At 45.5% G+C, this 27,443-nt stretch overlaps 1 protein-coding gene across 2 annotated transcripts in view; it reads right to left on the minus strand.

Moving 5' to 3' along the window:
- THOC6 (THO complex 6) overlaps positions 1-27,443 on the minus strand; it is a 322,699-nt gene that overhangs the window by 28,977 nt on the left and 266,279 nt on the right. For both annotated transcript variants that reach the window (XM_030208909.1, XM_030208908.1), the window contains one exon: positions 22,809-22,937. In XM_030208909.1, coding sequence (XP_030064769.1) covers positions 22,809-22,937 — 129 coding nt within the window. The remainder of the gene's footprint in view (positions 1-22,808; positions 22,938-27,443) is intronic.

The following is a 27,443-nucleotide window of genomic DNA, read 5'->3' on the forward strand; positions in this document are numbered from 1 at the left end:
AATCAAGAAAATGATCTGACTTTCCCAGTCTGCTTTTTGTCAGGGACTTTCTCAGCAGTTGAAAGGGGTTTTCCTCCCTTTTCCAAACATTTAGTTGCGGTTTGTGCTGCCATTTCCAAATGGAGATCTATTATGCCACATTCATCTATCATTCTTCACACCCAACATTCAGTTCATCATATGATGTCTGCTAGTCAGGCCGCACTCACTAGTACCCGATATGGAAAATATCAGGCTATTTTACTAGGTCAAGATATTACTACAAAGCCAGTAACAGAGCAACAGTCAAAACAATTAGCATTATTGTTTCCCCCCTCAGTACTGTTAACTCATCCCGACTCTAAGGCACCGTGGCTCTCTTTACAGTTTACCCCGGTGGAGGGAGGATTTATATGGTTTACAGACGGTGCCCGCCATGAAGGTATTTCTGCACTTGCAGCATTACAAGTCAACACTGATTTAAAAATAGTACAGAAACACCAACTACTGTGTCCACCTCAGCACACAGCACAGCATGCAGAATTACTAGCAGTTATAACCGCCATACAACACACGCCGCGGCAAACGTCAGCTACAATATATTCTGACAGTTCTTATGTTATTAGCTCATTGCAGTACCATCTCCTGAAATGGCAACGTAGAGGTTTTATTACATCTAATGGTAAAACTTTACAGCACCTCCGTTATTGGGAATTGCTTTTTGATTTACTTCAGGCTCGTGAGGCTTTAGGGGTTAAGACAGCTTTTATTTGGGTCCCTGCACATACAGGAGCTAACAGTTTTGAAGCCCGTGGTAATCAGCTTGCTGATACAGCGGCTACGGAAGTTGTTAGTTCTCAGGCTATTCCCTTATGCATGGTTGTTACACGCACTGGTAAAAGTACTGCCCAGACTATTTTACCCCCCACACCATTGGAGCAAGCAATCTGGAAAAATACAGGGTGTATCTCTACTTCTACCGGATGGATACATCCTTCTGGAAAAATTTGTTTGTCCACAGCTGAAGCTATTACTAAACTTACTGCAATACATGGTGAGCACCATGACTCTATTTCAGCTTTGGTTGATTCTTTATCTTTACTGTATTGGAATCCCAATCTTAGAGAATTGGCGGAATCTATTGTTAAAACATGTCTTTCTTGTGCTGTGACCATTCCCCGTAGAGGTCCAGCCATACCCACGGGATGTTTGCCTACTCCAACAGGCCCAGGTATTGAATGGCATATTGACTTTACTGATATGATTCACCCCATCCAAGGTAAACGCTATATCCTTTTATGGGTCGATGCTTTCTCAAGATGGGTGGAAGCATTTCCCTGTACTAAGGAGACAGCTCATGTGGTTGTACAATCTTTAATTCGACATATCATGCCAGCACATGGTTGTCCACATAAAATTGTTTCAGATAATGGTTCACATTTTAATAATGTACTTATGCAGGAATTGCAGACTATCTTGAATATTACTCACTGCAAGGTGTCAGTATATAGCCCGACCTCTAATGGTCTGGTTGAACGATACAATGGTATACTGAAAACTAAATTGAGAACATTGTTGCATGACTTGGAGTCTGTGGCTCCACATAATAAGTACAATTGGTATGATCTACTTCCAGTGGCTCTCATGTCTATACGTAGCTCGCCACTGAGTAAATTGAAAATTTCACCTTTTCAATTACAAACAGGCAGACATATGAGAACGCCTGTTGTTACTCCGTTGCATACGCCTCAAGTCTACTGGCAGCAATTGCAACCTGTTATGGAACTGGTTCAGTCTTTAGCTAACCCAACTCAGAAACAGTCTCGTTGGGACAGAGGTGATGATCTCTCTCTTTCCTTTTCCATAGGACAGCAGGTCTTAAGAAAAAACTTCACTCACAAAACTTGGAAGGATCCAGTTTATGTGGGACCATTCACTATCACTGATTTAACTCGCACAGCAGCAAAATTGTCAGACCATACCACCTGGATACATCTATCTGATTTACGCAAGGCTCCTGATCCAGGACCACCTGAGCAAATAGAAACCACCATTGTACCCCCAGAAGGCACTGATTAACAACATCATCAGTGCAGAAGAATTATGAAGGTTTTTGTAATCTGTTTGCTGGTAGGACTTACTTATGGACTCAATACATATGTTGAAAGAATTCAACATGCCTTAAAGACTCTTAATCTGACTAACTGTATTGTTTGCACTCCACTTGTCACTTCTGTAACTACCATTCCAGCACATGTTCACCCTTATTCTATGATTAAGTTGCAAGGTCTTCATAACTGTTTCAGTAATGGTACCTGCTATTTGGGTCAGGGACATGAGCACAGGCAATATTGGATCAATGTTACTGGTCAACGCCTGCCTTCCTTATTTGCTCATACTATTCCTGCATTAAACTATTGGTGTCTGATAAATTCTAGTTCACTTCAGGGTAAGAAACCTAATGTTTTATGTAATTATACTTATGACATACAATCCCGGAACTGGACTGTGTTACAGGGATCCTATGTCATAAATCAGACTGCAACGTCTATGGCCTGTGCTAACAAAACAACTTGTAACCGGACACTGACAACCTCTTATGTTACCTCTACTAACCTTACTCTCACAAATTTGACTTTCTTCTTTTCATTATGTCAATTTAATGCCTCTTCCATGCAAGCCATTACTGCTGTGCCTACTGCTTGTTCTTCAGTTAAGGAACCAAATAATCCTATTTTTCCTTTTTCTCAAATATATGCTTTATATCATAACCTAACTTCTCTACAGTCTTTACGGTTAGGGGATTATTTGTTATGTGATAATATCCTGTACACTTATCTTTCATCATGTTATAAGTTCTGCACTCTTGTTCAACAAAATTTATTTGATTTGATCATTCCATTAAATGCCACATCACATGGTTCTAATAGTCAGAAACGACGTAAAAGAGATGTTTCCAGTACCTCCTTTAGTGCTTTAACAGGAGATGATCAAGCTTTACAATTAGCATTAGATTATATTAACAGTACATATCCTATGACCAAGAAACGTCTAGATGCCTTGTCAGCCACTGGATGGATTCCATTTGCAGGATCTGCCATTGCAGCTGAAATGGGTATGTCAATTAGACGCTTACAATCATTATTACATGTTGTAACACATGAATTAGACATAGCTATAACAGCAATTCAAGAGGAAATTGATGATACAGCGAGATATGCAATGCACACACGCATGGCAGTTGATTTTATGTTAGCCCAATCTGGAGGAGTATGCGGCATAGTGAATGATACATCATGTTGTTCAGTTATTAGAAATCAATCAATAATTGTTAAAAATGCAATGCAGAGCATTCTTTCTCTAGCAAGAATTCAAGTAAGTGATTATGAAGGGATATTGGACACGTCATGGTGGGATACCATAAAAAATTGGTTTGGAGGATTAGGTCCATGGTTAAGAGGGATTGTGACTGGATGTATTGTTTTCATATGTGTTGCAGGAATCTTATTATGTTGTTTGCCTTGTTTACTTAGTTGCTGGAGACGAACATGTCAAGATTCATTGAAAATGACCATGGTAACTCAGATACAAAATATAATGCCTGACACCAGTGACTATGAACCAAACTGTCCTGGGTTACTGATGACTCCCGAAAATTCTGTGGTTTGATAGAAAATGTTTGTCATTGCCATGACGGCCTGAGGTGTTACCTATTTATAGGATGATGCCCAGTCTAACAGTGATGAAAACTATAACCATGAAATTTTTGGTGAACCTTGCTCTACAAGGTTCAAGGGAGGATTTGTTAATAATAATGAAATATAATGAGAAACTGTTGAGCAGTGTGAAGTTCCTATGGTCAAAGAATTAAGGCAAACGAGATATGAGTCACAGGCCTGTGAAAGCAATGGGGGAGTCATAGAGCTGAGCAGCCTGGTGTAAAGCAGAGAAAGTTTGTGCTGGGAACAGAATGGAATGTTGATTGCAGACATTTGTAGATAAGAAATGAATGTGAAAACAAGCTTCAAAGGAAAGGGTTGATGACGTGCACACATTGGGTGCAGTGTGTTTGTAAGTGTATTTAAACTGAAGAGAAAATAAGTATCTCGAGCAAAGCAATAGCAAAGCTGAGCAAGCATATATCTTTATATTACTGCTAAGCAAATATATATATATATCTGTATTATTGCTAAAAATATAAGCAGACTTTGCTCCCAGCGGGGTGTTCCCCCGCTGCCTCTGTTCGACGGAGAACAGTTGAGAAAAATAAAAATTTTTTGATTATTCTTTTTATAACAGGTGTCAGTTTCTTTGTTTACACACATATAGGGTGTAAATCAACACCCCCCATCTGTCATATCCTCAACCTCTCTCTCTCCACTGCAACTGTCCCTACCTTCAAGCATGCTGTAGTCACACCACCCCTCAAAAAACCATCACTAGACCTTACCTGTCCTTCCAACTACCGCCCCATCTCCCTCCTACCCTTCCTCACCAAGATACTTGAGCGCGCCGTTCACAGCCGCTGCCTTGATTTTCTCTCCTCTCATGCCATCTTAGATCCGCTGCAATCCGGTTTTCGCCCTCTACACTCGACAGAAACAGCACTCACTAAAGTCTGTAATGACCTGTTCCTTGCAAAATCCGAAGGTCACTACTCCATCCTCATCCTCCTCGACTTATCAGCCGCTTTTGACACTGTCAATCATAATCTACTCCTTGCCGCACTATCCTCATTTGGATTCCATGGCTCTGTCCTCTCCTGGTTCTCCTCTTATCTCTCCCACCGTAACTTCAGAGTACATTCTCATGGATCTTCCTCTACCCCCATCCCGCTCTCTGTTGGTGTTCCTCAGGGATCTGTCCTTGGACCCCTTCTTTTCTCAATCTACACCTCTTCCCTGGGTTCGCTGATCTCATCTCATGGTTTCCAATATCATCTTTATGCTGACGACACCCAGCTTTATCTCTCCACACCTGACATCACTGCGGAAACCCCAGGCCAAAGTATCGGCCTGCTTATCCGACATTGCTGCCTGGATGTCCAACCGCCACCTGAAACTGAACATGGCCAAGACCGAACTCATTGTCTTTCCACCCAAACCCACTTCTCCTCTCCCTCCACTCTCTATTTCAGTTGATAACACCCTCATCCTCCCCGTCTCATCTGCCTGCAACCTCGGAGTCATCTTTGACTCCTCCCTCTCCTTCTCTGTGCATATCCAGCAGACAGCCAAGACTGTCGCTTCTTTCTCTATAACATCAGCAAAATTCACCCTTTCCTCTCTGAGCACACTACCCGTACTCTCATCCACTCTCTCATTACCTCTCGCCTTGACTACTGCAACCTACTCCTCACGGACCTCCCTCTTAACCATCTATCCCCCCTTCAATCCGTTCAGAACTCTGCTGCGCGTCTTATCTTCTGCCTAGACCGATATGCTCATATCACCCCTCTCCTCAAGTCACTTCACTGGCTTTCGATCAGATACCGCATACTATTCAAGCTTCTCTTACTAACCTACAAATGCACTCAATCTGCAGCCCCTCATTACCTCTCTACCCTCATCTCCCCTTACTCTCCTACCCGTAACCTCCGCTCAGAGGACAAATCCCTCCTCTCAGTACCCTTCTCCAACACTGCCAACTTCAGGCTCCGCCCTTTCTGTCTCGCCTCACCCTATGCTTGGAATAAACTCCCTGAGCCCATACGCCAAGCCCCCTCCCTGCCCATCTTCAAATCCATGCTCAAAGCCCACCTCTTCAATGTCGCTTTCGGCCCATAACCATTATTCATCTATTCAGGAAATCTAGACTGCCCCAATTTGATTGACCGCACTTTTTTGTCCTTTAGATTGTAAGCTCCTTCAAGCAGGGACTGTCCTCTGTGTTAAATTGTACAGCGCTGCGTAACCCTGGTAGCATTTTATAAATGTTAAGTAGTAGTAGTAGTTTGAAGGTAAATTGACCATTAAGCAGTGGCTTCATTTTCACTTCCACTGGGCTAGACAAAACAATTTAAAAAATAGGCAAAAGTGAACTGAATTTCAACTGTTTCCCACCCCCAGCGTACAGTATAACTGTATGCAATAGTGTATACAAATTAAATATCAGATTTGATGTTCCAAATTGTAAATAAAAAGGGAAAGCTACCCAGCCCACGATGGCGGGTATTTTTTAAAAGAGGCAAGATCCCCCTCCCCCCACTCCACAGACGATAGAGGCAGCCTTGCGGTATTTGGTTAGTAGAGAGGAATTTTGCCTCTTTGGGGAAGGAGGGTCAGAAGGGGAGGCAATATACTACAGGGAAGGGGTGAGAGGGGGTTGGGGGGAGGAGAGCCAGCCCATGTGCTCAGAGGTAGTCGTGAAGGTCCCGTTGGCCCTGCTCTCTCCGAGGCTCAGGCAGGATCAGCAGAGCCTTAGCAGGCAGCAAGCACATGGCCAGCAGCTCTCAAGCACATATTGGTGCTTAGATTGTTGCTGCTGTGAGCCAATGGATATTATGGGTAGAAAGTTTGGAGGACTGTGGGGAGGGGGGTTAGGGAGAGATGTGTGGGGTGGGGGGAAGGAGGGAAGACAGATGCAGTTACATAGCCTGTGTGACTGCATCTCTCTTCCCTCTGTCCTCCCACACAGTGTGTGGGGGGTGGGGGGAGAAGGGAGAAGAGATGCAGTAGTCACACTCACAGCCTGTGTGACTACATCTACTTCTACTACTTAACATTTCTAGAGTGCTACTAGGGTTACGCAGCGCTGTACAGTTTAATAAAGAAGGACAGTCCTTGCTCAAGGAGCTTACAATCTAAAGGACGAAATGTCAAGTTGTGGCAGTCTAGATTTCCTGAGTAGAGGTATGGTGGTTAGGTGCCGAAGGCGACATTGAAGAGGTGGGCTTTGAGCAAGGATTTGAAGTTGGGCAGGGAGGGGGCCTGGCGTATGGACTCAGGGAGTTTATTCCAAGCTTGGGGTGAGGCGAGGCAGAAAGGGCGGAGCCTGGAGTTGGCGGTGGAGGAGGAGGGTATTGAAAGGAGGGATTTGTCTTGAGAGCGGAGGTTGCGGGTAGGAACTTAAGGGGAGATGAGGGTAGAGAGATAGGGAGGGGCTGCAGATCGAGTGCATTTGAAGGTGCATCTCTCTTCCCTGTTGTCCCGTCCTCCCCCAACACACTGTGTGCTGCCTGCCTGCTTCTCCTTTGAGTCACAGAGCATGGCAGGCAGTCTACAGAGTGTGTGTTGGGGGGGAGGGGGAAGAGAGATGCAGTCATATAGGCTGTGAGTGAGTCATAGGGCAGTCAGGCAGCACAGGGGGTGGAGGGGCCCTCCCAAAGGAGATGCCAAACTTCGGAGGAGAGGGGGGGGGGGGGTCCAAAGGAGATGACGGACTTTGGGGGGGGGGGTAGGGGCAAGCAAAAGAGCGTGCTGGACCTTGGGGGGGGGGGGGGGGGGGGGAGTGATACTCTCCAGCTCGGCCACCAGGCAGTTTTTCAGGTGGGCAGGCAGGCATCAGGCAGTTATTCTGGTGGGTGGGCGGGCGGGCGGGCGGGCAGGCAGGTAGTTGTTCAGTACAGCAATTAGCTAGCTTGGGCACAAGCAGTAGCTGATAACCAGAAGCTCCCCAGCAGCAGCACTCCTCGTTGGGTCCCTGGGGAAAGAACCAATCGGGAGGCTGCTGGGCTGGCCAAATCATATGGTGACACGGGCTGAGGGAAGGAGAAGCAATGGTAGATGCAGGCAGAAAGCCAGTAAGAATTAGAACATAAGAAAATAAGAGTAGCCATACTGGGTCAGATCAATGGTCCATCTAGCTCAGTATCCTGTTTCCAAACAGTGGCCAAGCCAGGTCACAAGTACCTGGCAGAAATCCAAACCGTGGCAACACTCCATACTACAAATCCCAGGGCAAGCAGTTGCTTCCATGTCTGTCTCAATAGATTAAGAACTTAATAATTAAAAGCAATCAAATTTATCAACCACAATTAATTTTTAAAATCACAATTAATAAATTAATGCGTTAATCGTGATTAATGTGCAGCCTTACTTTTTTTTTTTTTGGACATAAGAGGAAGGCCAAAGGTGGAATTGTAAGACTCAAAGATACTAAGGAATGATGTGTGGAGAGTGATGTGGAAAAAGTGGACTTGTAAGCAAATGCTTCTTTTATTTATTTAAAAACCTGATATACTGCTTCATACCACAAAGTATCACCCTGGGTTACAGTAAAACAAACACAAAGGTGGCAAATAACTACATACATTTAGAACCTATTCCACAGCTAGTCTCTCTTCTTTCCCTTCCTTTATGTTCTTTACTCAATTCAACCCCCTAAAACTGGAGAAACTATAGACATTAAAGATAAAAAGACATCCTCTAAAAAAAAAAATAAAAATGAACAACAAGCCAGTAACGAAAAGAGAAGCATATTTAGTGCTGATAAATTAGATGTAAAACATTAAGGTAGAGCATGACAGATATTAAGGAGAGGGAGAGAGAGATTAGGGTTAAAAAAGGCATTCAGGGAGAAGGCCATAACAGAAAAATTACATGAATTCTTTGCTTTGGTCTTCACTGCAGAAGGTTTTGGAGAAGTGCCCATACTGGAACTAGTTTTGCAGGCAATGATTCAGAGGAACTGAAGCAAACCCATATGAAACTGGAAGAGGCGCTAGAGCAGGGATGGGCAATCCACGGCCCACCACTGTATTTTATGCAACCTACAAGGCCTTGGGAAGTATACACAGAAAATATCATTAGCTAGAGTTTTGCCCATTTTAAATACTGTACTTTGCAAACATTTTCAGAATAGCCACTCTAGCAGTTTTTTCCATTTTATTTTTGAATAAATGATTTTTATTGTAGCGTCAACTAGTGCAACAATGAAGAGTAAAACTGCATTCAACTAGATTACAAAGGTACAACTGATTAAATTCCACAAAGCAGTCAATGGATAAGAAACATAAATATTATTACAGTTATATCCTATGAGAGATAACATAAATCAGCTGCAGAAACCTGCTAATAATAAACTATAAAACCAACAATCTGTGCCTTAGTTAAGATGATTATATATATATCCATTATACTACTACTTAACACTTCTATAGCGCTACAAGGCATAACCCCCTTAACCCAGTACCCCCAGTCCCTATTCCCTTGGCTTGTTCTAGAGTATGAAATTATAACAATCTTTTCCATAAGTCCCAATACTGGGCTTTCTTATGATTCCTGTCTTGACTCTCCATTTTTAATTCCTACGTTACCACCCTATGTATGCCTGGGGTGGGTCATCCACCCAACACCTGAGGACTTCTCTTTTTGAATTCACTAATGTTATCAAGATAAATTTGCTAGCTCACACCACCAACTTAGCATCAGTAAGCAGGGATTTGTCATCTCCCAAAATGAGTACTGCATACACCACTGCCAGAAGACTGCGCCAAATGTTGGATGGTTTTTAGCACCCCTGTCCAATAGTCCTGCAAACAAGGGCATTCCACCAGCATATGAACAAGTGTTCCCTTCATTTGCTTATACTTCAGATAAATATTATTGTCCCAAAGCCTCATTTTCATTCCCTGACTGCGAGAGATATATGCCCTAAGAAAGAGCTTGAATTGGAGTTCCTGTGCCTGGGTAGTTTTATGAATTCTCGGTATTAACCCAAATATATATCACATATCTTCTACTGTAATAATCTCTCCCAAATCAGATGGCCATGCATCAACTAAAGCACTTCAGGACTGCAGCCCTTTTAAATTTCTCCCCAATCTATACCACATAAGATGGGAGCACTTGAAGAAAAATCTTAACCACTAACAAAAAAATGACCACCCGTACAGTGATGCTTAAGTTTGGACAAATAATAATGACAGGCTTGTATATAAGCAAGAAAATGTGTGTTAGAAATTACCCTCTTCTGTTTAGGGAGGGAGAAGGTGGGAAATCCTCCTTCCCCCAATTCCGCAATATGTCCCAAATACTTTCCCCCAGCCTGTTCCCACAACTGGAAATATGAAATCCCCAAGCCAGGCTCAAAACAGGGATTCCCCGTGTCAAAAAGGCCCAGTTTCCCGTCCCTCCTCTCAACTTGTTTTGCCACCATTGCCAGGCTTTCTTCAGCAAAGTAGTCCAGCCCCATTCATCAAGAGATATTTTGGCCATGTTGGGAGTTGCATAACACAAAATGATCATAGGAGTTTCCAAAACAGTATGGAGCTCATGAATCCAGTGCATCAAGGTAGCCACATTATACAGCTTCAAATCTGGAAGGCCAATTCCCTATCCCCCCCCCCCCCCCAACACACACACACTCTCTGCTTGCTATCAACTTAGTATAACTAATTCTCACTCTCTTGGCCTGCCACAAGAAAGTTCTCAATATGCCCTGAAAAAGTACCTCTTCCCACCTACGAAGTCATATGGGCAGCATTTGTAATGGATAGAAAATTTTGGGCAGTAAAACCATTTTTACTAGGGCCACTTGACCGAAAAGCGATAAAAGTAACTCTCATCACTTTTGGCAGATGTCCTTGATGCCTATTTTATCAATAATGTTCTTATTATAGATACAAAAAACCCCAAGTATTTAATCCCCTCTTTTGCCCATTTCAGGGAAAGTCTACAGCATATTTAGCAGCATATGTCCCTGTGAAAAAAAGAGTTTCAGATATTACTAAAATTCATACACGCCCAGAAAACATGCAAAATTGTTGAATTAGCATTATAAGTTTGGGAATGTTTTCTGTGGCATTATCAATGTATGACATCATATCGTCTGCAAACAGAGATATTCTACATTCCCTGTCCCCCACCATTATGCCACGTAAATCCTCCTTCTGATGGATTTTCTCTGCCAGAGGCTCTAGCGACAATATAGAAAGTAGTGGGGACAGGGAGCACCCTTGTTGTGTACATCTTTCTAGTAGAAAAGAATCTCCATGTTTGCTGTTCACTAGAAGCTGTGAAGTAGGCGCTTGGTAGAGTAACTATCCATTCCTGAAAAGGTCCAGTGATTCTAAACTGCTGAAGTTAGATGCTCTTCTACCAGGTAATTAGAGACCAGTATCTTCAATTTCGTTCTTGGCGAAAATCAGTGGTTCTCCAGGAGTTACACAAATTCATCGAGCAAATAATCTCCTTGATCAGCATCAGTTTGTTTTTTGACCTAAACATAATACTGAAACCTTGTTTGTCTCAGTGTTTGATACTATTAAACTTGGTTTTGATAACGGGTCTCAGTTTTTGATGGTCACCTTAGATATATTTGCAGCATTTGATACAGTTTTCTTGCTTGAACGTTTATCAAGCTTTGGAATAGCAGGGATGGTCATGGAATGGTTCAGTTCATATCTAGCTAATCAAACTTTTCACGTCAGGATTGATCAGAACGCTTTCTCTTGGATTCCAGTTCATGCTGGTGTCCCTCAGGGATCAGCGTTATCTGCTATTCTTTTCAATCTTTATATGACACCAATCTTTAAACTATTAACATGCTTGGGGTTGCAGTACAAAATTTATGCAGATGATTTGCAATTTTTTTTCCAGTTAATGGCACAACTGATGAAGCTTTAACATATTTATCCAATCTCTAGTTCTGATTCGTAGATGGATTTCTACTAACAGACTTCAATTGAATGTGGCAAAAAGCTCAAGTTCTGTATCTGTCGCAATTTAGCAATAGTGATTGCCCTTCGAGTTTCACATGTGATAATTGTGTGATACCCATCTTATCAGAAATCAAGTATTTGGGAGTCCTGCTGGACTCCTTGTTATAACTGTTTGTGAAGAGAGGTTACTGCAAGAGGAATTTGGGTAAGCCAGTTTGTTACTCATGATATTTGTCATTGTCTTAACATATGTTTTATTGTATATCAAGTGTTCACTAAACTCTATAAAGCGTCACATTAAACAACTTATTAAAACTGTCTTTTTTTTTAAATTGCAAGTATTGAGGAGAATGAGGAAATTGCTTTCTGCATCTAATTTTCGTACCATTCTGCAGAGTTTTGTGTTACCACAAATTGATTATTGTAACTTGTTGCTTATGGGACTTCCAGCTTATATGCTGAAGTTGCTACAGGTTGCGCAGAAATCTGCAGCTTGCCAGCTCACATGATTGCACACCACGAGATATTTCCCAATTTAGTTTCTTTACATTGGTTGCCCATTGAAAAAAAGGATTTTTAAAAATTTTTAACTCTGGTTTTTTAAAGATTTTGAAGAATGATGCACCAGCTATCATGTCCTCTACTTTGAAGTTGTACAGAATCAGTCAGAACCCTTAGATCTGCTTATAAATTGCTTCTGGAAATTCCTAGCTTCCATTCTGATAGTTTGCTAGGTCTTCAATCATCTATTTTTCAAGTGATGGGACCTACTCTATGGAATGCTTTGCCTGCTGATTTGAGTAAATTGGAGTCTTATCTTAATTTTAGAAAACAGCTCAAGGTTTTTTTTTTTATTTCAAGAGGAATTTGGGTAAGCCAGTTTGTTACTCATGATATTTGTCATTGTCTTAACATATGTTTTATTGTTAGTATCAGATATTCTGATTATGTATGTGATACTGCAATCTGCTGGGAACTGTGGACTAAGGGGAATATAAATGGTTTAAATGAATAGGTATTCCCATGTGACTTTATCAAATGATTTCTCAGCATCTAGACTAGCTAGTAATGTGTCTTTCTCTTCAGGGTCTGCCTTCTGTGAGCGCCATAAGGGCGAGCACTATGGGCGTCTTTTACTAAGGCACGCTCATGTTTTTAGTATGCGCTAAAATTGTGGGTGCGCTAAATGTTAGAGACGCCCGTAGGAATGCACTGGCATCTCTAATGTTTAGCATGCCCACAATTTTAGTGCGCACCAAAAACGTGAGCGTGCCTTAGTAAAAGACCCTCTATATTTGCAGAGGCAAATCTGCTCAGTACAAATCCCACCTGATCCTTAATTAAATGAGGGACAATCCTACTCAATCTATGAAACAAGACTGCGGTTATAATTTTCATATCTCGGTTCAATAAAGATATTGGTTTGTATGAGCCTACAAGTTCCAGATCACATCCCAGCTCAGGTAAGACAACCACATGCATATGACATTGTTCCAGAACCAGTTGATCACCTCCATGCAATTCCATACACAACTACCAGTGCCAGTCCCACTTGTAGTTGGAGGATTTTATAAAATTCAGCTCCTAGACCATCAGGCCCGGGGGATTTGGTTCATTTCAAATCCTGTATCACAGCACTGATTTCCACTTCTGAGATGGACTGGTTTAGATCATCTAACTGTTCTGCAGTAACTTTAGACAGACAAAGGTCCCAAAAGAAAAGATTTATTTTACTAGTGTCACATAAACCTTTACTACAGAATTCTTTGTAAAAATTGTTGCATAATATCCTGTTCTTTTGTAAACTCTGCACCTGCAGATCCCCTAATTATTGTAATGCAACATTTCTAATGATAAGGCCTTACCAGGCTAGTTAAAAGCTTCCCTGTTTTGTTGCCCCATAGATATAATTTGAATTTATGTTAAATTTTCTTTATTAATTTCAATTTTCTACAAAGATAACAATCTTTGAGTGATACATCAATGCTTAGGTAACATCTTTAAAAGAAATATTCCAAATATTAATCACTGAAAATAAACATTGATTTCCAACAATCCACAAAATAAGGGAGATTCCAATTGTCACCAAAGGAAGTTTGATAAAGTAGAAATAATTAACAGTTCAAAATTAGAGCAGGTGGTATTCCAATTTACAATCTAACCAAAATTCCAACATCTATTTGCTCAGTTCTTTTTTTCCCATGCATTACCAAAAATCTAGACAATTGTTCAGGTTCATAGAATATATATCTATTATTTTTGAAAAAGATTAAACATTTGCATGGAAATCTTAATTGAAATGTGGCTTCTATTTCCAAAGATTTCTGTTTCAGTTCCAGAAATTTCTTTCTCCTTTGCTGAGTCCATTTAGAGATATGTGGGAAAATCAAAATCTCATCGCCCATAAACTGAGGTTTTAAGTTCTTAAAATACAGTCTCAATAAAGCCTCTTTATCTTGTATAAATACAAAGGAAATTATCAAAGTTGCGCGAGTTTTGATTTCTTCCTTAGACTGCTCCAAAAATCCTGATATATCCAATGATTCAGATGTTACTTCTGGCTGCGTAGGAGCCGATTGAAAATCTTTTTCTTGTATTTTTCTTTTATCCGTAAGGTAATATAATTTTTGCAACGGAGGGAGAGATTGATCTGGATATTTGAAAATCTCCTTTAAAAGTTTATTAAACAAATCTCTAGCAGACATATATTGTGTTTGAGGAAAATTTAATAAATGTAGGTTTAAATTTCTAGAAGAATTTTCTATATTTTCAAGTTTTCTATATATTACCAAACTATCTCCTGCTATTTGAGATTGTTGTTCTTGAATTTTAATCAAGTCCAATTCCATTGCAACTTGTTTAACAGAAATTGCTTCAAATTTTTCTTTAATATCTTGTACTTGTCTAGAGTTATTCAATGAGACTGAGATAAATGAAGTACACACCTTATGCGGGGCTTCTAGGGCCGACCAAATAGATTCCAGGGATATTTCCTGGGGTTTCACCAGAGGCTGGATCACCATCGCGCACAACGAAGCTTCCTCCTCGAGATTAACATTCCGGGTCAACTTCGTTGTCGCTCCTTCTAATGCCATTCCTGGCGAGGCCTGGATTCCCCCATCACAGAAAGATCTTCTGTCATCTTCTCTGGCGGGGTCTGCGGCCCCTTCGATAATTTGAATTTATAAAGATCAATGTTGGATTGTGCTTGCTGTGACAACAAATCATCTATTTGTTTCCTTAATGCCACATATCTCTGCTTTTCCGCCCGATTTCCACCAACGTAGGTGCATCTACATCTATTGAGATCGTTTGTAAGATTGTGCAACATCTGGGATTGATGTTTACATTTAGCAATTGTGTACACTAATATTTTTCCCCTTAAAAAGGCCCAAGCTGCTTCCCAGTATATGAGGTTCAATACCCTCTTCTGTGGTGTTTGTACTTTCATAGTCCTTCCAAACCTCCCTGAGAAACTCTTTAATGTTCTCATCATTACAGAGTGTGTTCATTTTCCGAAACTTATCTTGAGCTGCATCAAGTCATTTTAATTGTACCCAAACCACCAAGCAATTAATGAAGACCACATCTACTATCTGGGACCGAGACACAGTTTCAAAAATATGTTCTGATGTCAAGATGTAATCTATATGGGATGAATACAGAGGATCTCTAATTAGAAAACAAATGATAAAAAAAAACCAAAACGGGTTGCATATGTGTTTGCATGTCAAGATGGCAACTCTAGCTGCATCAACTAAGGCCAGTGCTGGGCTGGCTTGTACGGTCTGAGTCCCACATATGGCGATCCAGTTTAGGATGGGCTGGAGAGAGTTTTTTTGATGGAAACTCCAGTGGTTTGGAACATGAGGACAATACCGAGCAGACTTTTACAGTCTTTGTCCTGCAAATGACAAGACAGATTTGGATAGGCTGGAGTGGACTTTGACGGCAACTCCAGTAGTTGCAACATAAGGACAAATCTGAGTGGACTTCTATGATCTATATCCTAGAAACACCAAAGAAAGACCACGATCAAGTATATAATATCACATTCATTGTTGATTTAAATCTTGAATTGATAATGAATGTGACTGTTGGGCAGACTGGATGGACCATTCAGGTCTTTATCTGCCATCACTTATATGTTACTATCATGGACTCTAGAATAAAATGTGAAATCTGACTTGTTGGGGTGTAGAGAGCACCACACATCTACTGGAGCTGTTTCCTCCAATAGAAAATTAACACCTCTGTGGCAATCAGTTTTTTTAAATGGTCTAGGAGGCCTGAAATCCAACAAGAGGTCCCAGACTGCATTAAAGTCTCCAGCCAACATTAAAGGATAGTCCCCTACTGACGCTATCTTGACCAATATATCTGAAAAACAAATTGATGGTTGTACACATACACATTTCCTAAAGATATTTTCATTTCATGCAGTGTCCCCAAAGGGAAAACAAACTGGCCCTGGGGGTCCTGTATAATCTTGTGAATGTCTAATGTCAGAGACTTATGTAACTAAATGCCCCCCCCCCCCACCACCACCACTGTCGAGAATTGTAAGAATAAAACCTCCCCAACCCAATCTCTTTGCAATTTTCTATGCTCTCCCGCACTTAAATGAGTTTCTTGTAAGAAAGCAACATCTACCCTCTCCCTCTTCAAGTAAGAGAGTGTTTTTGATCTTTTAACTGTGGAGAACTTTAATTGTCAAGAACTTCAGACAAACCTATTCCCTTTTTCTGAGTTGCTAAAGATAAAAGAGACTATTTGTCTGACATGTGGCCTTTCAGGGTCTCCCAGCTGAACCCCTTCTTTGCTTTCCCTACAAATACTGCATTTAGTGCAGTAGTGGAGAAGCCTAGTGGTTAGTGCAGTGGACTTTGATCCTGGGGAACTGAGTTCGATTCCCACTGCAGCTCCTTGTGACTCTGGGCAAGTCACTTAACCCTCCATTAACCCTGGTACAAAATAAGTACCTGAATATATGTAAACCGTTTTGAATGTAGTTGCAAAAACCTCAGAAAGGCGGTATATCAAGTCCCATTTCCCTTCCCCTTTAATTTTTCATTCCATGTCCATATGCATTTTCAAGACAAAGGTAAAATTATGTATAATCATACCTGATAATTTTCTTTCCATTAATCATAGCTGATCAATCCATAGACTGGTGGGTTGTGTCCATCTACCAGCAGGTGGAGATAGAGAGCAAACTTTTGCCTCCCTATATGTGGTCATGTGCTGCCGGAAACTCCTCAGTATGTCGATATCAAAGCTCCATCCGCAGGACTCAGCACTTAGAGAATTACACCCACGAAGGGACACTCTGCCCAGCTCACCACCGCCGAAACGGGGGAGGGGAATTAACCCAGCTCATCCCCACACAAGTGGGGGAGGGGAATCCGTCCAGCTCATCCCCGCGGAGCGGGGGAGGGACACCACACCCGCCGATGCGGGGGGATCTGGCTTATCCTGCAACCGCAACCGCGGGAGGAGCTGACTGACCCTAACACCGCCGAAGCGGGAGGGGTACAAAGCTGCCCTACAGCCGCACGAAGCGGGAGGGAGTGCCGGCAGAATTTATGTCTCAATCCAGCCCCGTAAAACGGAGGGAGAGGAATGCAGCAGCTCACTGTAACACAAACTCGTCTCAACTCTTGAAGAATCCAAGTGAAAGAACTTGAACACGAAGTCTTTCTGAAATAACTGAAGACTAAACTTGAACCTGAAATGCAACCAGAATAAAACAGAACAGATATCTGGGAGGGGCTATGGATTGATCAGCTATGATTAATGGAAAGAAAATTATCAGGTATGATTATACATAATTTTACCTTCCATATCATCAAGCTGATCAATCCATAGACTGGTGGGATGTACCGAAGCAGTACTCACCCAGGGCGGGACATTGAAATCCCTGACCTCAACACTGAAGCTCCAAATCGGGCCTCCGCCCGTGCAGCCACAGTCAAACGGTAATGCTTGGAGAATGTATGAGCCGAAGCCCAAGTTGCCACCTTGCATATCTCTTCCAAGGAGACGGATCCGGCCTCTGCCATCGAGGCCGCCTGAGCTCTCGTGGAGTGAGCCTTCAGCTGGATAGGCGGCACCTTCCCCGCGGCCACATAAGCCGCTGCAATGGCTTCCTTGACCCATCTTGCCACTGTAGGCTTAGCAGCCTGCAGACCCTTATGAGGACCTGCAAACAGGACAAACAGATGATCCGATTTCCGGAAATCATTGGTCACTTCCAAGTATCTGAAGATGACTCGTCTCACATCCAGATATTTAAGAGCAGAGTACTCCTCTGGGTAGTCCTCCCTACGAAAGGAAGGGAGACAGAGCTGCTGATTCACATGGAAGCGAGAAACAATCTTGGGCAGGAAGGAAGGCACTGTGCGAATAGTCACTCCTGCCTCAGTGAACTGCAGAAAAGGCTCTCGACATGAGAGCGCCTGGAGCTCGGAAACTCTTCTGGCTGAAGTGATAGCCACCAAAAAGACTGCTTTCAACGTCAGGTCTTTCAGAGATGCCCTCGACAAGGGTTCAAAAGGCGGCTTCTGCAATGCTCTTAGCACCAGGTTGAGATTCCACGCAGGCACCACTGAGTGCAGAGGAGGGCGCAGGTGATTAACTCCCTTGAGAAAGCGCACCACATCTGGCTGCGAAGCCAGGGAAGCACCCTTCAGGCGGCCCCTGAAGCAAGCCAGAGCCGCTACCTGGACTTTAAGGGAACTGAGCGACAGGCCTTTCTCCAGACCTTCTTGCAGGAACGCCAACACTGAAGAAATTGGAGCAGTGAAGGGAGAAAGTGAGCCTGCTTCACACCATGCTGCAAAGATATGCCAAACCCTGGCGTAAGCAGTAGAAGTAGAGCGCTTCCTCGCTCTCAGCATAGTGGCGATGACCTTGTCTGAGAAGCCCTTCTTCCTCAGACGCTGCCGCTCAATAGCCAGGCCGTAAGACCAAAGGGAGAGGGATCCTCCATCACCACGGGACCCTGATGTAACAGGCCCTGCTCCACTGACAGCCGCAGAGGATCGTCGACTGAGAGCCTGATCAAGTCCGCATACCAGGGACGTCTGGGCCAATCCGGACCCACCAGGATTACCCTGCCGGGATGCTTTGCCACCCGGTCTAGCACCCTGCCCAACATGGGCCAGGGCGGGAACACATAGAGGAGCTCTTGTGTCGGCCACTGTTGGAGAAGAGCATCTACTCCCAGGGATCGAGGGTCCCGTCCTCTGCTGAAAAAGCGCGGCACTTGGCAATTGGCCGATGACGCCATCAGATCTAGGCTCGGCTGGCCCCAGCGCTTCGTGATGTCCAAGAACGCCTGAGCAGATAGTTGCCACTCTCCGGGCTCCAAGGTATGGCGACTGAGAAAGTCCGCCTTGACATTCATGACTCCGGCAATGTGGGCCACTGAAAGCTGCTCCAGGTTCGCTTCCGCCCACTGGCAAAGACTCATAGCCTCCTTGGCTAGAGGGGCGCTCTTGGTACCTCCCTGGCGGTTGATATAGGCCACAGCCGTGGCATTGTCCGACAGGACCCGTACAGGCTACAACACCAGTACCGGGATGAACTCCAATAACACCAACCGAATGGCTCTGAGTTCCAGGAGATTGATAGACCACTTGCCTCTGCAGGAGACTAGAGCCCCTGCGCTGTCCTTCCCAAGCAGTGGGCTCCCCAGCCCATCAAAGAGGCGTCTGTCGTGACGACAATCCACTCCGGGGTCACCAGAGGCAATCCTGCAGACAACTTGTCTGTCTGCGTCCACCAGCTCAGCGCCTTGCGCACTGCTGGGTCCAAGGGAAGGCGCACAGCATAATCCTCCGACATCGGAGTCCAGCGCAGCAGCAGAGATAGCTGTAGTGGTCTCATATGAGCCCTGGCCCAGGGCACCACTTCCATCGTGGCCGTCATAGAGCCCAACAGCTGCACGTAGTCCCAAGCCCGAATAGGAGAGGCTACTAGGAACTAGTCCACCTGAGCCTGAAGCTTGACAATCCGATTGTCTGGCAGGAACACTCTGCCCACTTGGGTGTCGAATCGAACTCCCAGATACTCCAGGGACTGAGTCGGGCGCAGCTGGCTCTTCTTCCAGTTGATGATCCATCCCAGGGAGCTCACAAGAGCAACTACCCGGTCCATAGCTTTGCCGCACTCTGCATAAGAGGGGGCTCGGATCAACCAGTCGTCCAGATAAGGATGGACTTGTACTCCTTCCTTTAGCAGGAAGGCCGCTATGACCCCCATTACTTTGGAAAAGGTCCGCGGAGCAGTAGCCAACCCGAAAGGGAGGGCTCTGAACTGGAAGTGTCGTCTCAGGACTGTAAAACGCAGAAAGCGTTGGAGAGGAGGCCAGATGGGAATATGCAGGTACGCTTCCTTGATGTCCAAGGAAGCCAAGAACTCTCCTGCCTTCACTGCCGCTATAACAGAGCGGAGAGTCTCCATGCGAAAGTGCCTCACTTTCCAGGCCCGATTGACCCCTTTGAGGTCGAGGATAGGCCGGACAGAACCTCCTTTCTTTGGAACCACAAAGTAAATGGAGTAACGTCCCTTGCCAATCTGATTTTTTGGCACCGGAACGACCGCACCCAGGCGGATCAGGTTGTCCAAGGTCTGCTGCACTGCCACAGCTTGACCGGAGACTTGCAGGGAGAGAGTACAAACCCGTCTCTTAAGGGTTGGCAGAACTCTAGCTTGTAGCCGTCTCTGATGACTTCCAGCACCCACGCGTCTGAAGTTATAGTGGTCCACTCGCCCAGAAACGAGGACAGCCGTCCTCCAATCTGCACTGGGGCGTGGACCAAGGCCCCGTCATGGGTACGAGACCCTGGGGGAGGACCGGAGGGAGCACCTCCGGGACGGCGGTCTCTGCGAAAGGAATGCTGCTTGGGGGAGAAATTCCTCTTGAAGGAAGAGGGGGCAGAGGAACCCGACTTGCCCGGGCGGTACCGACGGGCTTCCAGCAACCGTCCTCTGGAGGTACCGGGACGAGTACTAGCCCGAGCCCTGACCTCTGGTAATTTCTTGCCCTTAGACGTGCCGAGATCGGTCACGATTTTGTCCAGCTCGACCCCAAAGAGCAGCTTGCCTTTAAAAGGCAATCTAGCCAGGCGGGATTTAGAGGCGTGGTCAGCAGACCAATGTTTCAGCCAAAGCCACCGCCGCGCAGAGACTGTCTGAGCCATGCCTTTAGCTGAGGCTCTCAAGACATCATACAGCAAGTCTGCCAAATAGGCTAAGCCCGATTCCAGGGCCGGCCAATCAGCCCTCAAGGAAAGATCCGAGGGGGAAGCCCGCTGCACCATAGTCAGGCACACCCTGGCCACATAGGAGCCGCAAACTGAGGCCTGCAAACTTAAAGCAGCTGCCTCAAAGGACGACCTTAAGGCCGCCTCCAATCTTCTGTCTTGGGCGTCCTTTAGGGCCGTGCCACCTTCCACCGGCAACGCCGTTTTCTTAGTCACCGCAGTGATTAAAGAATCCACGTAGGCCACAGATAGGCCTCACGTTCACTCACAGCCAAAGGATAGAGGCGGGACATAGCCCTAGCCACTTTAAGGCTCGTTTCCGGGACATCCCATTGAGCCGCAATTAAGGTGTGCATGGCATCATGCACGTGGAAGGAACTAGGCGGGCGCTTCGTCCCCAGCATAATGGCAGAGCCAACAGGGGCTGAGGGAGAGACGTCCTCCGGAGAGGAAATCTTCAAAGTGTCCATGGCCTGTAAAAACAGGTTGGGCAAATCCTCTGGGCTAAAAAGCCGCGCTGCAGAGGGGTCATCCGCTCCATCCGAGCGGGGATCTATCTCCTCCAAGGAATCCGCAAAGGACCGTTGGGAGACCTCAGACACGCTGCCCTCATCTACATCGGAGGAGACAAAGTCCTCCAAGGCCTGGAAATCAACCCGAGGGCGTTTACCTCTGGGAACCTCAACCTCTTTATCAGAAGAGGGAGCAGGGGCAGCGTTTTGCATGAGGAAAGCCTGATGCAGCAGCAAAACAAACTCGGGGGAGAAACCCCCCAGACTGTGCACTTCCGCAGCCTGGGCAACAGCCCTAGACGCACTCTCAACCGGCGCTCGCAATAGCGGGGGAGAGACATGCTGCGCATCCAAAATGGCGTCCGGCGCGAAACTCCGCGAAGGAGCCGCGCGGGAGAACGGCGCTTAACTTTAGCCGCTTGTGCCGTCGCCCAAATTAAGGGCGTTCATGGCATTAATGTCTCCAACCTCAAGGGCGGCCCACGAAGAAGCCGTCCGAGCCGCGTGGCCGGCCAAGATGGCGGAGGCGAGGAGCGGGGGATGGGCGTTTATGGCGGGAAAAAACCGCCACGCCAGAGGAACGACCGGGACATTCATCGGTCACTAAACTGTCACCCATCAAGGGCGAATCAGGTTGTAAAACCCCCGCATCCCCTCTAGAAGCGCTCCAGCGATCCGGGGAGCGACCCTTTGCGCCCTCGCCCTCCGACGCCATATGCCACGAGGAGAAGAATCGGGAAACCCCCTGCCCGCTATAAAAAGGTAAAATTACCTGCTTGCCGCTCCGAGCTGTAACGAACTGGTGTCCCAGTGAGTAGCTGCAATGAACGTTTAAAGAAACGTCGAATTAAACGCCTTTAAAGACGTTTAAAATTTTTTTTTTTTTTTTTTAAACGGAGCCAGCGGGAGGGGGGAGAAAAGGAGGGACCTGGCACCACCAGGTTTGCACTTGCTCAAAAGAGCCCTCAACCCCAGGCCTCAACAAAACCTAAGGATTAGGCTTGGAGGCCTAGCCAGAGCTGCTGCTGTGTGTGACCACCACCTGCTGAGATAGAGAACATACTGGGGAGTTTCCGGCAGCACATGACCACATATAGGGAGGCAAAGTTTGCTCTCTATCTCCACCTGCTGGTAGATGGACACAACCCACCAGTCTATGGATTGATCAGCTTGATGATATGGAATGTCTCATTAACAAAAATATTTAGGCGTCCAAGGAAGCAATAGAATTGGAAGAGCAAACAGTTATATTTGCTTAAGATCTGTATGTCATTTGTTTTCAATCAAGAAGGAAAATATATTAGCACCTTATTTCCTTGGGCCTGTTTATTAAAGTCAAGGAGCCACACCCTTCCACTTCTCCTTATGTATAATCTTCCATAAAGTGCTTCAGATAGTACTGAATAAGCAAGTTTTTTTATATTATTTATATCTGATTTCACTTGCCTTGTTTTCCTGAGACTGGTCATTGATACTCATGGAGTAGATGGTGCGGGAAGTACAGGGAATCTGGGCTTTAATGTCGCCAGAGATCTGACAGTGGTTGATTGTTGGGTTTTGACCTGCAGAGAGGATCTGTGGACAGAATGAAGCATTCTAACGTTAATGAAAAAGTTACAGGAACAGCATTTTATCAGATGCATTTGGATGCAACAAAAGACAACAAAGAGACTAGTGGCAACTTGATGCTAAAATCTTTATTGAAGACCACCAGGAGAAGACACCAGATACACACTGTATTTAAACTAATATTCATTGACTCTGCTCTTTTCTCTTGGATTTCCTTCTTTTAGTTTTCCCTCCTTTAACAGCTTTATTGAGGCATAAGCTCTAGTCCATGTCTTCAAAAGCATATAACAGACTCTTGTCATTGAAAACCTATTCCTCAGTCTTTTAGCTTAAAGATGCCACCAACTCTGCATGATACAACACTGTTCAAACAGGCACTGAAACCCATGTTAAGTCATGTTTTACTTTAAAGTTTTATATATTTGTATATATACAAATACATATATTTTAATTTACTTATTTTCCACTATTTGATTACATGTTTCTCCAATCAGTCTGAAGCATGTTACAGTAAAGACAATAACACAAGATGAAAATAATTTAGAGAGGTAGTCCAGGAGACTGACGATTGAATTGGAGGGGATGTTAAATATAACCCAAGAACCTAAACATCCCACCCCACTACAATCATGTTCCAGGCTAGACCAGGGGTTCTCAACCCTGTTCTCAAGACACACCTAGCCAGTCAGTTTTTCAGGATATCCACAATGAATATATGCATGAGATAGTGCATGCAAATCTATTTTATGCATATTCATTGTGGGTATCCTGAAACCCTGACTGGCTAGGTGTGTCTCGAGGTCTGGGTTGAGAACTCCTGTTCTAGACTAACACTGTATCTAAAAGAATACCAAACAATCCAAATACAATTCAAAAATACTCAACTTTGTACCTGACTATTCAAATCCTCTCCCATACCTCCATCTGCCCAACAGGTACAACCTTCTCAAAATAAATGTATTTTCTTATGAAAAGAGAGAAAGTAATTCTCCATCTCAACGGCTAGTAACAATGTATTCCATAAATAAGGACCCTACTGTGAAGGAAATACTGACACCCTAATGGTGTGCAGATAGGTATGCAGATAACAGACTAAGTCTAGAGAACAAACACATGTGATCACCGGTCCGAAGCTCACAGACCCTCTATCTACTGATAAGAAATACAGACCATTAGAAGTAAATAAAAAAAAAGTAAATAAAGAAGCAATGGTTTACTCAGTTAAGCAATAAAGCGAATGCTACATACCTGTAGAAGGTATTCTCCGAGGACAGCAGGCTGATTGTTCTCACTGATGGGGTGACGTCCACGGCAGCCCCTCCAATCGGAAACTTCACTAGCAAAGTCCTTTGCTAGCCCTCGCGCGCCCGCGCGCACCGCGCATGCGCGGCCGTCTTCCCGCCCGAAACCGGCTCGAGCCGGCCAGTCCAGTATGTAGCAAGACAATACACTTCAAGGGAAGACACAACTCCAAAGGGGAGGCGGGCGGGTTGGTGAGAACAATCAGCCTGCTGTCCTCGGAGAATACCTTCTACAGGTATGTAGCATTCGCTTTCTCCGAGGACAAGCAGGCTGCTTGTTCTCACTGATGGGGTATCCCTAGCCCCCAGGCTCACTCAAAACAACAACCATGGTCAATTGGGCCTCGCAACAGCGAGGACATAACAGAGATTGACCTAAAAAATTTACCAACTAACTGGGAGTGTAGCCTGGAACAGAACAAACAGGGCCCTCGGGGGGTGGAGTTGGATCCTAAGCCCAAACAGGTTCTGAAGAACTGACTGCCCGAACCGACTGTCGCGTCGGGTATCCTGCTGCAGGCAGTAATGGGATGTGAATGTGTGGACAGAAGCCCACGTCGCAGCTTTGCAAATTTCTTCAATGGAGGCTGACTTCAAGTGGGCTACCGACGCAGCCATGGCTCTAACATTATGAGCCGTGACATGACCCTCAAGAGCCAGCCCCGCCTGGGCGTAAGTGAAGGAAATGCAATCTGCTAGCCAATTGGATATGGTGCGTTTCCCTACAGCCACTCCCCTCCTATTGGGATCAAAAGAAACAAACAATTGGGCGGACTGTCTGTGGGGCTGTGTCCGCTCCAGGTAGAAGGCCAATGCTCTCTTGCAGTCCAATGTGTGCAGCTGACGTTCAGCAGGGCAGGAATGAGGACGGGGAAAGAATGTTGGCAAGACAATTGACTGGTTCAGATGGAACTCCGACACGACCTTTGGCAGGAACTTAGGGTGAGTGCGGAGGACTACTCTGTTGTGATGAAATTTAGTGTAAGGGGCCTGGGCTACCAGGGCCTGCAGCTCACTGACTCTACGAGCCGAAGTAACTGCCACCAAGAAATGACCTTCCAGGTCAAGTACTTCGGATGGCATGAATCCAGTGGCTCAAAAGGAGGTTTCATCAGCTGGGTGAGAACGACATTGAGATCCCATGACACTGTAGGAGGCTTGACAGGGGCTTTGACAAAAGCAAACCTCTCATGAAGCGAACAACTAAAGGCTGTCCTGAGATCGGCTTACCTTCCACTTGGTAATGGTATGCACTGATTGCACTAAGGTGAACTCTTACGGAGTTGGTCTTCAGACCAGACTCAGACAAGTGCAGAAGGTATTCAAGCAGGGTCTGTGTAGGACAAGAGCGAGGATCTAGGGCCTTGCTGTCACACCAGACGGCAAACCTCCTCCAATGAAAGAAGTAACTTCTCTTGGTGGAGTCTTTCCTGGAAGCAAGCAAGATGCGGGAGACACCCTCTGGCAGACCCAAAGAGGCAAAGTCTACGCCCTCAACATCCAGGCCGTGAGAGCCAGGGACTGGAGGTTGGGATGCAGAAGAGCCCCCTCGTCCTGCGTGATGAGGGTCGGAAAACACTCCAATCTCCACGGTTCTTCGGAGGATAACTCCAGAAGAAGGGGGAACCAGATCTGACGCGGCCAAAAAGGAGCAATCAGAATCATGGTGCCTCGGTCTTGCTTGAGTTTCAACAAAGTCTTCCCCACCAGAGGGATGGGAGGATAAGCATACAGGAGGCCCTCCCCCCAATCCAGGAGGAAGGCATCCGACGCCAGTCTGCCGTGGGCCTGAAGCCTGGAACAGAACTGAGGGACCTTGTGGTTCACTTGAGATGCGAAGAGATCCACCAGGGGGGTGCCCCACGCCTGGAAGATCTGTCGCACTACACGGGAATTGAGCGACCACTCGTGAGGTTGCATAATCCTGCTCAACCTGTCGGCCAGACTGTTGTTTACGCCTGCCAGATATGTGGCTTGGAGCACCATGCCTTGACGGCGAGCCCAGAGCCACATGCTGACGGCTTCCTGACACAGGGGGCGAGATCCGGTGCCCCCCTGCTTGTTGACATAGTACATGGCAACCTGATTGTCTGTCTGAATTTGGATAATTTGGTGGGACAGCCGATCTCTGAAAGCCTTCAGAGCGTTCCAGATCGCTCGCAACTCCAGAAGATTGATCTGTAGATCGCTTTCTTGGAGGGACCACCTTCCTTGGGTGTGAAGCCCATCGACATGAGCTCCCCATCCCAGGAGAGACGCATCCGTGGTCAGCACTTTTTGTGGCTGAGGAATTTGGAAGGGACGTCCCAGAGTCAAATTGGAGCAAATCGTCCACCAATACAGGGATTCGAGAAAACTCGTGGACAGGTGGATCACGTCCTCTAGACCCCCAGCGGCCTGATACCACTGGGAGGCTAGGGTCCATTGAGCAGATCTCATGTGAAGGCGGGCCATGGGAGTCACATGAACTGTGGAGGCCATGTGGCCCAGCAATCTCAACATCTGCCGAGCTGTGATCTGCTGGGACGCTCGCACCCGCGAGACGAGGGACAACAAGTTGTTGGCTCTCGCCTCTGGGAGATAGGCGCGAGCCGTCCGAGAATCCAGCAGGGCTCCGATGAATTCGAGTTTCTGCACTGGGAGAAGATGGGACTTTAGGTAATTTATCACAAACCCCAGTAGCTCCAGGAGGCGAATAGTCATCTGCATGGACTGCAGGGCTCCTGCCTCGGATGTGTTCTTCACCAGCCAATCGTCGAGATATGGGAACACGTGCACCCCCAGCCTGCGAAGCGCCGCTGCTACCACAGCTAGGCACTTTGTGAACACCCTGGGCGCAGAGGCGAGCCCAAAGGGTAGCACACAGTACTGGAAGTGGCGTGTGCCCAGCTGAAATCGCAGATACTGTCTGTGAGCTGGCAGTATCGGGATGTGTGTGTAGGCATCCTTCAAGTCCAGAGAGCATAGCCAATCGTTTTGCTGAATCATGGGGAGAAGGGTGCCCAGGGAAAGCATCCTGAACTTTTCTTTTACGAGATATTTGTTCAGGGCCCTTAGGTCTAGGATGGGACGCATCCCCCCTGTTTTCTTTTCCACAAGGAAGTACCTGGAATAGAATCCCAGCCCTTCTTGCCCGGATGGCACGGGCTCGACCGCATTGGCGCTGAGAAGGGCGGAGAGTTCCTCTGCAAGTACCTTCTTGTGCTGGAAG

Source organism: Microcaecilia unicolor, chromosome 7 (genome assembly GCF_901765095.1).
Source record: "Microcaecilia unicolor chromosome 7, aMicUni1.1, whole genome shotgun sequence".
NCBI classification, from domain to species: Eukaryota; Metazoa; Chordata; class Amphibia; order Gymnophiona; family Siphonopidae; genus Microcaecilia; species Microcaecilia unicolor.